Genomic DNA, 14,671 nt, shown 5'->3' on the forward strand with positions numbered 1-14,671 from the left:
GTTTAAAATTAAAAGTTAAGCACAATTCAATTTTTTGGTCGACCGATAGTCAGTCGCTGTAGTGTGCTTACTTCAATACATGCTTATTCACATTATGTGCCGATTAGACTATTGTGCGAATAAGTCTCTTGTCTGCGGAGGCTTTTAGATTCACTTAATACGATAATCAAATATTTCTTTTTTTTCTGATGGAATTTTTAAAAACTTTATACTGTTTGTGTGGCAACACTATTTTCAAACCCAACCGAACCGCCAATCTAACCGCGGTCTGTCATTTCGTTTCTAAAGTGCTTGGCTGGATTATCCACACTCGTGCTTTTTATTCAAATTTAAAATTCAAGAACTGCGATTTCGACACAACGTTTTTTATATTCACCTAAATACTAAAAATTTTGGATTTTTTTTAGTAATGGCTGAGCAGCAAGCTGTCCCCGATCCCCGTCACCCTGAGGCTCCCAGGCCACCTGGAGCTCCTCTTGTAGTGGACGATTTCAATGAAATCGTTCCCTACAAAGGGAACTCGAGGTGGTTTTCTCGGGATGATAACTTTTATGTGGTCAGTCGCTCGAGGAGGGCCTCGACAATCATGAGGTGCGCCAGCGACCGGTGTCCAGCGCACTGGATACTGCGGGATGGGATTTATTACTCTAAGTAATTCAAAAACTGCGATTTCGACACTCAACGTTTAAAGCTGGACCGACGATTGGGCAGCACAATCATTCCCCTACTCCCTGGGTGCTTAATTGGTGAGATAACAAAAATACCTTCTTTGTTTTTATTAGTGTATGACCTTTAGGCTGAGTTGCAGGCTTGTTTTATTGTTCATAAAGAATAATGTAAGTAATGTAAAAAGCCAACTACAACTAAAAGTCACTTGTTTTGTTGTAAATTTCATGCTTATGTGCAAAGTTTGTATATGCACTTTTGCTTGACAGTATATGTAATAAAATATTTTGGATATTTTATTCTGAGACAGCCCTGCCCATGTTATATTTTTTGGTCCTTTTCTGTGGGAATGGATTTTCCCGGTTTAAAAGTAATTACTCAAGGTTATTAAATAACCCTCTCTTTTTTCAGCAATACAATGTTCCAGGAACTAAAGAGGAGGGCTTCAGAGGAGAGTATTCCTCTGAATGCCATATATGAGGAAGAAGCTGCCAGGTAAGTGATAACTATTTCTTAAGAATTGTGTTGTTTATACCACCTTATTTATGGACCCTTTATTTGGACATTCAATTAGTTCAGAATACCAAAGTGATGTGTGTATATTTTTTCTTTTGATTGATGATTTACTATGAAAAACTATGATAGCATTATTAACTAGTAGGTAAGGTGATGCAAATATTAAATATAAATCTTCAGTGCAATCTATATACACTGGTGGTTGTGTAAATAGAAACACTACCAATGGTTGTTGAGATTATGTAAGTTACTTCAGTGCAATCATTTGTGTTTTGAAATAATACAGTAAATATTATGTAAAAAGTGTCCTTTGTTATTTAGGAGTAACATAGGATAATAGAAGTCAATCAAGTCTGCTCAGGAATGTAACTATGATTAAACACACTTTTAAAGAAAAGATCAAAGATCAAATCTTGTGTCTAGCCAAAAACTAGGAATACTTAGTGGTATAACACCTGTACCTGATAACAGTTTGAGTGATTTGATATTTTTCTTGACACATTATGTTTTTCTATTATTCACATTATTATATATTATTTACATAGTTAACAGTTTATTATATTAATTATATAATTTTAATTTGAAACATCCCTATAGGAATATTCGTTGATTAATCAATTTACCAACACTTAAAAACTTCATTTTTCCTTTTTGGTTTATTCTCCATAAGGCGAGGGCTGAAAATCGGTGTTGTCGTTCCGGGCAAGCTATTCGCCGAGCCCAGGCCTTTTAGTGTTACCACCTTCCAACTAATTTGTACCTTGTTTATTTTATGTATCTACATTTGTGTGTAACCTAAATAAACATTTTTTATTATTATTATTAAGTCAAAGAATATTCAAACAGTGCAGTAGTTTATTCAATGCAAAAAAAAAATTAGCAAGATGATATGTTTTGTAATATAGTTTGAAATAAATATTTTGGAATGTTTTTTTACAGATATCCGGATGCTGCATCTCACCTGCTCTACGAGAGTGTGCTGCCCTCGATGCGGAAGTGGAGGAGAAACTCACAGCCGGCTCAGCCACTCACCTTGGAGGAATATGCGGTGGCCTAATAAGGCTTGTTAAGTCCTGTTCTTTTCGCCACTGTGTCGGTGGCGGAAGGAAAAGCTGTCATATTAGTCATGCGCGGTTTCGAACGTTGCATCGCTGACAGTGAAGTGCTAGTCATCGATGGAACATTCCTGACTGTCCCAGCTGGATTGTCAATTTGCCAAATTTTAACGGTACACAGTATAATTGCTGGACACAATTTTCATCCTGCTGTAGTCCTGATGCAGAACCGTCCTCTGTATGAGGCAGTTTTCCTTAGAATTTGGCAAGCAGCTGGCAATCCAAGACCACAACAAATTATAACAGATTAGAGAGTGCAAACGAGCAGATTGTTGGACGTAGGCATTGAGGCTGTTGTAGATGACGTCCCAGAATTCGCTCAAGAAGTTGTCATTGCAGACAACATTGAGCAGGTAGCACCGGAGGTGGTCCAGGCTCCTATTCTGGTACCCGCCGATGTCCTGCCCGCGTCTCCCCCCCGCGTCTCCCCCCCGCCACGATAATGATCGCGAACCTCAACCCCTTCGTTGCAACATCTGTGCGACTAACTCACTCGAAGTGGTGTTGATCCCATGCGGTCACACGCAATGCCAAACTTGTCTGGACCGTTTGTTTGAATTAAATTATGTAATTTGCCCAGTCTGTCGCTCTAATGTTCAATTTTCGAATCGAATTTTTTTTAAGAAATGAGGGGAGCGACTAGATACTTGTAATGGGTATTGTAAATATAGCTTGTAAACCTTTTACAAGTATGTTAGAGATAAATTTTATTTTCATTTAATTTAAATTAATTATTAAGAGATACTAAACTCGGATTGGAGAATGAAAGTGAATAGTCATTACTCCTAATATAACCTAAAAGAATCAGTTACTATAAAAACACAATGTAGAACAAAGTCCTAAATTAGACGATCACATATATAAAATATCTTTTGCACAAATAACAAATTCTACCTTTGGAAAGATATACAAATTTTGATGTCCTAGTCTACTTCAAAATTTTGTATAAACCGAGAGTTTGTATATATTTTAAAAAGGATAGTTACAATAGCCTTGAGGTGGCGGATATGGGGGACCCGCCAGCTCCCACTAAGGGCCGGAATGAAGGTGCACTATAGTTCCGGTGTGCCTTTCCTAAGGTAGTTGATCCAGCTTCATAGTGGTGATACATCAGGGTATCTCCACTACCATGCGTAGGAGGAACTAGAGGTGGTTTAGTGGGTATGCTTCCCTTCCGGAAGAGACTCCCACATAACTGTTTCCCCCGAGGCACATAGTATGTTTAAAATATTCTCATAAAAAAAAAAAAAAAAAAAATTGGAAAACATGTAATTAGTTTTTGACGTCAAAGTTAGTACAAGTACCGATAACTAACAACTTTCCCAATAAAAAAATATTCAAAAAAAATAAAATCATATTCTATAACTGCATATGAATAAACTGTTAATGTAGTAAGGAGATAATTGTTTTCATTATCACTATGTAAATGTTTCTTTGATATAGTTTTTTGTTATCATACATATGTTTTATATATTAACCTTTGATTTGTAAAGTTTTCTCTATTAGGTTGTATTGTATAAATCACAATACTTTATTAAAAAATTTAAAGTATGTGTTAATTTTTTACTTTGTTTCCCAGGATCTACATATGGAATCCCGTTCTGTAAAATGTTATTTATTGAATAAAGCAATAAAAGATTGAAAATAACCTCTCTTTTTATTACTCATTACAAGTCTTACAACGTTCCGGTGCGTTTCTTGGAGATCCCGGAACCTTCTTGTTTTGCACTGGAGTCTGGCCACCGAGGGGGTTTTAGTGGGTCGAACCCCACATGCCCCTGCTTGAGAAAAACCTGCCTTTAGAAAGCTTAGTAACGACAAAATAACTGTTTCACAGAAAGCTGTTACTCTTGGCCATCCTGTTACAAAGTCCTCCCATCATATCATTTTATGCGAAGACTAGAGCCAACCGGTGAATTGATAATTTAGTAAACTGCTTGGTTTATTTTTTTGAAAGTGGTTAATTTTTTTGGAGGCTAAAGTTATTGATTTTACAAAAAGCTTAGCTGAGTAGAGTTAGCCCATTTTAACACCTTTTTATATGACTCATCTTAATGAGCTCTCATAGCAAGTGTGCATCCAACAAAAATTTGAAATTGAACTGAACTGGAATTTGTTGACAGTCAATTTTTGAATTAACTGTAGATGTGTTGAATTATGTTTCTACCAAAATGTCCCCAAGGATATATAACCCACCCCTCTATATAACCAAGAAATATAGTTATGAAAAACAGGTAAAATTATTCACAATTATGGCGCCAAACGTCAGGAAAATTATTGTAAGCTTGTAACAACAATTGAGCTTACAAATAGCAACTTAAGTTTGTTTATATAAATGATTTTGGTAAATTAACATCGCAAACAAAATAAAAAAATAACTCCTCTTCGGGCTTCTCTCTACTTAAAATTTTGACTGAAACTTTTTACCGTCGGCCGCCTGCAATTTAGGGAAAACGAAATATGTAGATTTTATTGTTTTGATTGTAATTGATTTTCCTGGAGTTGTAATATAAATATACACTCAATAGAAACTAAAATAAATTAATATCATCATCTAAATCTTATCTTGATTTGAATTGCTTTATCAAAACATTTTAATAAGTTGAATGTTATGTAAAATCGCTATATTACAAAATATAGAATAAAATAATTTATTATAAAATTAACTGGTAACCAATATTATAAATAAGAAAAATTTGATTAATTGTTTGGTTGCTTTATAAGGACTACAAATCTACTGGACTAATTTGAAATTTCTCTCACTATTAAAATTCCATATTATCGCTGAATAAAATCATAAAAACTCGAGCATATCCAAAGTGAGAACTCTATTTCAAGAAACATATGATTTTAGAAACATATTAAAAAGACAAGGGAATACAAAATACATAATCATATCATCAATTTAGAAAATAGGAAGTACTATGGATGTCATACTGTAAAATTCATTCATTCAAAAATACACCGTTATTGCTTCTAAAATAATAATACTAAATAAAATAAAATAGTATGCAAATATCATGTGGACATTTACTGTCCAGTAATTTTTAAAACCTATGGATGATGTACTAAATTAATTTAATTTATTTTAAATTTTCACCGTCGAAAAGGGCGCGAGATTTGAAATTTTTCGCAATACAAAAACATCAACTAAACTAGTAAAGTAGTCTAAACGAAGCATAATCATAGAGAATTAAACGCTCCTGATTGGCTGGTAGGATTCTGACAGCTGAGTGGCCGCCATGTTGGCTTCCAATTATCAGGCCGTACATTATTGGGCCGTGCATTATCAGTCCGTGCAAGATATTGTACGGCCAAATAATGTACGCCCTGATAATTCGTGTACAGTCAGCTTCATAAATATAGTGGCAGTCAAGATATCCAAATATATAGGAACACCTAAAGTGATCAATTATATAAGTACAACCAAAGTCATCAAATTAATTGAAGCAACCACTCTGCTCAAAAAGATCGGAGCGTTCACATCGTCATATATATGAGTACATTCAAAGTGCCCATAATTATAGTAACAGACAGAGCGTCAATAGTAACGAAGCATCGAAAGTATGCAAAAATATCGTAACATTAGACAAAATTGAACTCTGTCTCTATTCACTTAAGATACACTTTGAAATATACTACTTCTGTTAAATTCATTTGACGCTTTGTATCAACATAATATGTTGTCTAATAAGTTCGTTCCGATTTTTAATAGATAGCTTAGAATAGACCCGAATATATTACAATTATTGAAAACATATGACATGTTTAGATAACACATCTATATATATAAAAGAAAGTCGTGTTAGTTACACTATTTATAACTCCAGAACGGCTGAATCGATTTGACTGAAAATTGGTGGGCAGGTAGCTTAGAACGAGGAAACGGACATAGGATAATTTTTACCCCGTTTTCTATTTTTTTAGCCGACTTCAAAAAGAAGGAGGTTATCAATTCGACTGATTTTTTTTTTTTTATTATATTCTGCGCGGACGGAGTCGCGGGTACTAGCTTTTACATACTAAACGAGGATAACTTCAGCCATATTTTGACAAATGGTAGGACACGATTCGTTCTTTTCTATCAGTTTTATAAAAACTGATTCACTTAATTTTTGCCGAAATACATAAGACGTTTTGCAATAAAATCGAACAAATATAATTTAAAAAACGTATTCCAAAACATAAGGGCCTTTAAAACTCCCCTTAAAAATAGGCACGAACTTATCGGACAACCCAACATTTTTCTTCTTATTATTATAAAGTTTAAAATTTATAAATTGACGATACATGACAGATACCTAATCTATCTATATATATAAAAGAAAGTTGTGTTAGTTACACTGTTTATAACTCAAGATCGGTCAAACTGATTTAGCTGAAAATTGATGGGGAGATAGCTTAGAACTTGGAGACGGACATAGGAACTTTTTATCTTGTGAGCATTTTTTTTTATTCCGCGCGGACGAAGTCGCGGGTAAAAGCTAGTAAGTAATATCAAATTTTACTCTGTCACAATATGTGCTAGTTTCAGTGTTTTACTATTTTCGCCGCAGTACGTAAGTTTAATGGTTCGAATCCCAGGCTTACAAGGTTTTTATTTTTCAAAATTATCAATCACATATAGAGCTTGTTTTTTTTAATGAAAATGAAAAATCTGGTAATGTACTTAGAATATGTTTTTTACTTAACAAAAACAATTTTAAATTTTTATTTTTGGTGTATTAAATATTTATATAAAATTAATAACGATTAGGTTCAGCCATCTCCGAATAAAGCGAGTGGGCGGAGAGTGTTTTCACTTGTCATTGCGGTCTTGAAATACACTTTGAAAGTATACAAATTCTGTTAAATTAATTGACACTTTGTATCAAAATATTTTTCTCTTCCTGTTAGGTATCTTCTGTCCGGTTGCAGTAGAATTTTCCAAGCATAGATTTATTACACGTCTTTGATGTCGCCAGTGACATAGTCCGCGCGGAATTAAATGACGAAACTTACAATAACAAATGTGAACAATAAAAAAACATGCTAATGACGACTCGGTTAAAAAAAGGGACAAGGAATATTGTGGTTCCTTAATTTTTAAAGATGTCGTATTCGACTACTATTGTAACCAATAATTGTTGCGATAAAGTTCAATTTTATATAAAGCTTTGATAATAAAATTAAAAACCTTAAAAAATGTAAAAAAAAGTTTGGGATTCGAATCGCCAAAACTGCGTATTACAGCGAACAGTTAAGCCGTAAGGCCAAACTGGCATATATGGTGACAAATTAAAATTTGATATTGCTTATCTATCTAGTATCTGTCATGCGGGACGTAAACTTGTAGTAAATAGCAAAAAAATGTTTTGATTATAAAATGTCAAATGAATTTAACAGAAGTAGTATATTTAAAAGTGTATCTTAAGTGAATAGAGATAGAGTTCAATTTTGTCTAATGTTACGATATTTTTGCATACTTTCGATGCTTCGTTACTATTGACGCTCTGTCTGTTACTATAATTATGAGCACTTTGAATGTACTCATATATATGACGATGTGAACGCTCCGGTGTTTTTGAGCAGGGTGGATGCTTCAATTAATTTGATGACTTTGGTTGTACTTATATAATTGATCACTTTAGGTGTTCCTATATATTTGGATATCTTGACTGCCACTATATTTATGAAGCTGACTGTACACCTACTTTCTATGGGACACGAATTATCAGGGCGTACATTATTTGGCTGTACAATATCGGCCCGTGCCGATAATGCTCGCCCCAATAATGTACGACCTAATAATGCACGGCCTGATAATTCATGTACAAACAAACCATTGTTTGTACATGAATTATTGGGCCGTACATTATCAGGTCGTGCATTATCGTGGCTGTACATTATTGCCTCCCAAGGGATACTAACTAAATGTAAATACAACTCAAAGAGCAAATACATAGAGTAACTTATTATGAGGAGCATATAGAATAAATAAGTTTTAAGTAAGCTCAAGCACGACAACGACAAGCACCACACCACAGACGTATTCTATTTTTAAAATTTATGGTACAAAATCCTTTAAGCCAAAATGAATTGAAACTGTAAAATAATGGTAAAAAGTAAACGTTATAAAGTAATGCGAGATTTGGAATTTACAAGTTTTAATAGCAGAAATTATGATTTGTCTAATGGTTTCATTCAAATCCGGTGCATAAAATAATAAATCGAGATACTTGTAATTACTACAATTAATTTCCTTTTATAATAAACTAGCTTTTACCCGCGACTCCGTCCGCGCGGAATAAAAAAATAGAAAACGGGGTAAAAAATTATCCTATGTCCTTTTCCTGGTTCTAAGCTACTTGCCCACCAATTTTCAGTCAAATAGATTCAGCCGTTCTTGAGTTATAAATAGTGTAACTAACACGACTTTCTTTTATATATATAGATTCTCAAATCTACTAGACTATATTTACTATACTCTTTGGCTCAATTGCAATGGCAGAGACACAGTATTGGCTGCTGCATATTTAGCCAGATTCGACCGGTACAATACCACGATTCGTATACTAAGTTTGCGAGCCGGATGCCAAATTATTGTTCTCTTACCATTTCTTCTATTTTCTTAAATGAACTGGAAACCTAGAGAAGGGAAGGGAGGGGGTGTGATGCTTACCTTCCCTATACATAAACTCCCCTATTGTATGCATTTTCATCTTTTCTTTTTAAGGTAGGCAGTGCATCGAGAACTTTTTGGACAATGGGCTCTTCGCTCTTTCGGCGAAATCAAGTGCCCAATTGATCGTTTGCCACCATAGTATTAAAAAAAACAAGAATAATTCATTTTGCACCAACATTACTATTTATGCAGTCTTTGTATAGATATAAATATGCATGAAGCTGTTCATCTGAGTTAACATTAGGTGCACAAGTGGGCACAGTTAATCGAAAAGTTAACTTCGTTAATCGTTAATTAAAAAATTAACTTCGTTAATCGTTAAAGCGTTTAATTCTCGAAAATTTAACGCAAGTTAAAGTTAATCGTTAACAGTTAACCATACCAAAAAAAAAAAGAAAAAGCAGGAGTAAAAAAGGGATTTTTAATACAGTTGCTCAAAAAGTGGCGTATTGCAGCGAAGTAGAGCGTTCGGGCTTTGGGCTATAACATACTCGTACTTTTTCTTTACCTTTTCCGAACTCGTGCGTTCTCTTTCCCAACTGCCAAAATAATTTTATTTATTTATTTAATGTAACATTAGGTAGATACACATATTGGAAAAATATTACATTAGTTTTTTTATATATAATTACAATATTACACACACACATATATATATAAACAATTTAGCAGATTCAGTATACTACATACAACCAAAAAAAATATATAATAATGTCTACTAAAAAGAAAAACCAACCACGAAGTTTTTACAAAAAAAAATTATAGAAGATTTTATGATTAATGCAAATATTTCTAAAAAGAAGCTACTAATTTGTTTCAATATCAGATTTAATTATTTGATTCAATGAATTAGGTTAGGTTTAATTTCATTTCATCAAATTAAATTTCATTTTCATTTCATATCAATAAAAAAAATCTACTGAAGCATTGGCAGTATGGCCATAGTTCCCTTTGCCTACCCAGTATGGGTGAAAAAACAAAAAAAATCTCTGCTTATATTCTTTTACGGTTAGCGCCATTTTCAAAAAAAAATTTAGTTGAGTTTATTGTGTATTCATTATTCTATTAAATTGCTTAATTTTTTCGCAACTGTATTAAAAATAGTTATTCAGTACACGTGCGGAACCGTCATTGCGCAGTCGAGGGTGAGGTTTGACAGTCGGGTTTGACTCTTTGCTATGACAGGCTTTCCGCACTCGTAATGAAATATACTATTTCGAACCTTCTTTTGATTTTGTCCTGTTGGTTCCCGTCTTTGTTGGTTCCTGTCTTTCCCGGACACTCTGATGCATCACATTTGTACGCGAACTTCACATATATCAACTATAAACACGTTCGTTCACCATTCGAGTCGCCGACAGTCGCCCAACATAGCTGAACTTACGAGCGTGGCGTGCCGCGTAATTTAAACAAAATGACAGCACGTCTCCAAGTGTCAAATGTAACGATTAACGGTCTTAATTAACGGAAATTGAGTTTAACGGAAGTTAACAAAAGCGTTAAAACTTTTTGAAGTTAACTTAAAGGTTAATCTGTTAAGCAAAATGTTAACTTCGTTAATTAACGATTAACGAGTTAATGCCCAGCTTTGATTAGGTGACATGATTGCTCATTTACCACCATTGACTTTTAAACATTATGTAGGAGAGAGAAACAAAGAAAGTGCATCAACATCAATCAAGCATTGATGGATGGATGATCAACTGTATGGGCTTACTAGCGTCAGTTAGTGTTTAAATTATGCCAGTTGTATACCAGCCCTGGTTTGGTTTTTTTTTATCCTACTATAGTGATATAATGTAAACCAGGCATAACTGTTTTTGTTGAACTAAAGCCCTAGACAAGATTTCTACTGGGTAATTAGCAGATATGAGTGACCCCTTTCTGTCCACCGTCTTGGGCAGTCACCCGACCACATCCCACCGTAACAACAGCTCTGATGTCTGTCTTGTTAAAAGTTTAGAGGATTAAAATTATTTTGTACCTTTTAAAGATTTATTCTTTCATTTAGCTTTGGTGGGTGAAATCGAGCGTATGAGACGAGCTTTTCTTGCATCCATTGAATCATCTCTTACTACAGCCTGTTCTACATCTTCAAACATATTTACTAAACCCCCTGTTGAAGCCATCTCCTCTGTGGGGATGCATACATTATTGAAGAAAGCTGGCTGTACAATATTTTCAATTTTTCCTTTATTAGTCTCACTGTCTTTAGTCCCCCCATTTGAATCCCCACCAGATAGAGGCCGCTTTCGGCGACGAACGCGCCGACGAGTGCGACGAAGCTTGTTACCGTCTACGGCAGTGCACACTGCTTGACTTGAATCAAATTCTGCACTAGCAGTATCTTCACAACATGTCTCTAGTAGTGCTAAAGCTTGCTGCTTCATACATACTAATTTTGTATCCCCTTCCTCATTCGGTTCTATAACTTCTTTGATAACTGTCTCAACAGAGTAGTTTGATGTCACATTACTGTCAATTATGTTGTGAGCGTTTGCTGACTCATTTGATTGTAAGTTAATTTTTGATGAAATGCCTTTCGCAGGATTTAAAAATTCCTTTGACACTGGAATAACCCTAAAAAAAAACAAAAATTTAAGTAACAATAAAACTACCACTAAATAATTTCTGTCAATATAAATTTGTATACCAATAAACCGTTACTCTTGAAATCTGCCTAAAATCTAATATCTATCTCTATGAATATCACTATAAGTCTTAAAAAGTAATATTAAAAAACATCTCACTCACTCAATGGGGTCATTAGGGTGAAGAATGGACAATGGTTCCTCTGAAGGTAAAAAGTATCCATTACTGCAAAGGCAAAATAGTCCTTTTAAACCAAATAGACTCCTGAGATGTTGTTGCAGCCAGCGCACTGGCCGGTGCTGAATCACATTAACATATGCTCGGGAACGTTCGTCTGAGAAGAAGCGCTCAAGACAAACGCGCACTCGAAATCCTTCTTTGAATTCTTGATGTGACTTTGTCAATGTGCTTTGTACATCGGACTCCTTTACACTCTCATAATTACTAGGAGACATCTGGAATTTCTTCTGTAACTCGAAATTCATTGAAGTCCCTGTCAATTGAACGAAATATATTTAGTATTAATGGTAGGGAAATATTTATAATAGAATATTAATTTTTTTTTTTTTTTTATTTGACTGTAAAATAAATAAAAATGTGTACAACTTAATCACGCAATAGTTAATATTTAAAAATCTATTGCATTTAGAAGTATTTTTTTAAGGGCCTATATCTATAAAACTGACCAGATCAGAGCGGCTGTAGCTTTCGCCCTGCACCCATGTACAAAAAAGGCAGAGGTTAGGGAGGAGTGGCGGCGGTTCGTGAAGAGGGTCAACGATACCTGATGACCACGATCAGTCTGAAAAGCCTGCAGCGACGAAGAAAAGGATTCATAAAAAGTATAAACACAATAACACAATATAGTTCCACAAGGAGCTTGTGGCAGCTGGAAACAGTGTTGCCAGTTGCCACCAAAGAGTACAATAATAGATATACAGAAAAAAAAAACTTGTGAGCCGTCATGGGACGCCTGGCAGATGTGAAACATCGTGTGTGTACATGTAATATGCATAAAATATTAAATATTATAATTAAATAAATAATGATAATGATAATATATACATATGTATATATATATATATATATATATATATACATACATATGTATACCTTAGTATAGTGTGGCGATCCGTCGCCACGGCAAGCGTCGCCACGCCAACAATTCGGTTTACAAGTGATCCTATAGATGTTTCACATCAAAAAGAGAGCCTCTCAACGATTTTTTTTTGTCACCCCAAAAGAACTAACGTCATCTGTCGATATACCCCATATACTAATATTGTACGTATGTGTGTGTGTGAGTGTATACATATATATATACTACAACTAATACTTTTTTTATGTTGTATTTACAGACGACAATATATTTAAAGCATTTCATTTTCGAAATTTTTTTTTGGCACTTCGATATTAAAATGATTTAAAATATTGCCGTGCTTCACAGATCATTACTTTTATTATACTTTCGTAGGATATTTGCGGTAGATTTAATTAATAATAAAAACAACATTCTTTAATATTTCTATTTTATTTCGAAATGCTTTTGTTTGTTATAATAGGTTTGAGCCACAACTTTCACTTCGTCATTAACATCTTTATTTATTATTTTGCCACACAAAATTCGATTTATATTTCTGCACCAACTGTAAATTAGAATATTTTGTTGTGTCAAATAAAAAAAATCTTTTAAATTTACAGTTTGAGACATCCTTTTTTAACTATGAAACACAAACATTTTGAATTACTTGGAAATATTTTTTTTTAATGATAAAGAAGGGTAGCACAGCCACTTTTTATCAGAAAAATATTCTTTTGCCTTTATGTATGCATTACTGCACTTCTTGAAATCATGTCATTTCGGCATGTTTCACTTCTTTTAACAACTCTTTAAAGACATTATTTTTTTTTTTTTTTTTAGGACTCAGCCACACACATAATTTCTTTGTCCATTATCTATTGTGTCTTCTTCAACAACAATAATAAAATCTTCCCTTAAGGGAATATTTTTTTTTTTTTTTTCTTTGGCAATATAGGAATCAGACGAAGACCCTTCTTTAAAAACAAGTCTATGACACGGTAATAATAATACCGTGAGTGAGAGAGATAGAGTTATACCCAATTCCTGTGACGTGACAAAGACAGTGATAACTATCTTCTGTCCCTTTCTGCGTACCAGGCTTTGGTTTGTTTGGAACAAAGGTTGTCCTACAAACAACCTAGGTTATCCCAAACAAAGTTTGACATTCGTGCTATTTTTCGAAAATTATGAGTATTATGAGTATTTAGTTGCTGTAATTGTGCAAAAAAAAAAAAAAAATATTTTGATATTACAGTTTTAGTAAGATCAAGTGTATAAAACATGGTATACTGCTGTATTGTTGGTTGTAAAAGCCGTAGTGAGCGAAAAGAGAAAAACATAACCTTTCACTCGTAAGTATTGAAACTACGCACCTATTCACATGTATTCATACAAAATAAGGAAGAAAATACAAACTAGTTGTTCTTTACAGTATTTGTAATAACTAATATGTTAAAATATGGGTGAAATCAACTAAAATAAAAAAGTATTTTTCGAACATTATGCGCCCAAACGTAGATGTCATTTGTGTCAAATAATATACTGTAGATCTGGGAAACAAGCGGCCATATTAAACTTCTTTTCAAATTGGGTTCTTTTCAATCGTGCTGCGATAGACGACTGGCCGAGCAGATTGAAGGCCTGTATTCAAAATCACGGAGGTCTTTTTGAATAAACTTTAGTGTCATAAGAATCTATGTTATGTTAAGTTCATTTTGGTATACAAATGGTCACATAATGAATAAACTTGTTTCAATGATTTTATATAGTATATATATAGTAGGTAGGTAGGTAGGTAGGTAGGTAGGTAGGTAGGTAGGTAGGTAGGTAGGTAGGTAGGTAGGTAGGTAGGTAGGTAGGTAGGTAGGTAGGTAGGTAGGTAGGTAGGTAGGTAGGTAGGTAGGTAGGTAGGTAGGTAGGTAGGTAGGTAGGTAGGTAGGTAGGTAGGTAGGTAGGTAGGTAGGTAGGTAGGTAGGTAGGTAGGTAGGTAGGTAGGTAGGTAGGTAGGTAGGTAGGTAGGTAGGTAGGTAGGTAGGT

At 34.1% G+C, this 14,671-nt stretch overlaps 1 protein-coding gene and 1 long non-coding RNA gene across 4 annotated transcripts; one reads left to right on the forward strand and one right to left on the reverse strand.

Annotated features, from left to right (window-relative positions):
• The first annotated feature begins 552 nt into the window (after window positions 1-552).
• Window positions 553-2,800, forward strand: LOC123723638. Its single transcript, XR_006756804.1, has 3 exons — window positions 553-746; window positions 1,078-1,161; window positions 2,122-2,800. It is a non-coding gene; the product is annotated as an uncharacterized LOC123723638 (long non-coding RNA).
• A 6,603-nt stretch (window positions 2,801-9,403) lies between these two features.
• On the reverse strand, window positions 9,404-12,461 carry LOC106716287. Of its 3 annotated transcripts, XM_045686934.1 has the most exons (4): window positions 12,240-12,461; window positions 11,716-12,046; window positions 10,946-11,541; window positions 9,404-9,500 (listed from the first exon to the last, which is right to left on the reverse strand). In XM_045686934.1, exons 2-3 carry the CDS (start codon window positions 12,036-12,038, stop codon window positions 10,965-10,967), a joined length of 900 nt encoding a protein of 299 aa, XP_045542890.1. In that variant the 5' UTR covers window positions 12,039-12,046; window positions 12,240-12,461; the 3' UTR covers window positions 9,404-9,500; window positions 10,946-10,964. The 3 variants fall into 3 exon arrangements, with proteins under 3 accessions (XP_045542890.1, XP_014365264.2, XP_045542889.1); XM_014509778.2 differs by lacking the exon at window positions 9,404-9,500 and having other exon boundaries at window positions 10,331-11,541; window positions 12,338-12,461; XM_045686933.1 differs by lacking the exon at window positions 9,404-9,500 and having other exon boundaries at window positions 10,331-11,541.
• Window positions 12,462-14,671: the final 2,210 nt, after the last annotated feature.

The sequence above is a fragment of the Papilio machaon genome, chromosome 4 (assembly GCF_912999745.1).
Source record: "Papilio machaon chromosome 4, ilPapMach1.1, whole genome shotgun sequence".
Lineage (NCBI taxonomy): Eukaryota > Metazoa > Arthropoda > Insecta > Lepidoptera > Papilionidae > Papilio > Papilio machaon.

What these genes read in the sequence shown, in the direction of transcription:
- LOC106716287 (XM_045686934.1), bottom strand. Translation starts at nt 12,038, where the DNA reads ATGAATTTCGAGTTACAGAAGAAATTCCAGATGTCTCCTAGTAATTAT. An exon ending in CACCCTAATGACCCCATTGA is followed by an intron (nt 11,542 to 11,715) that starts GTGAGTGAGATG and finishes GTTTTTTTTTAG; the next exon opens with GGTTATTCCAGTGTCAAAGG.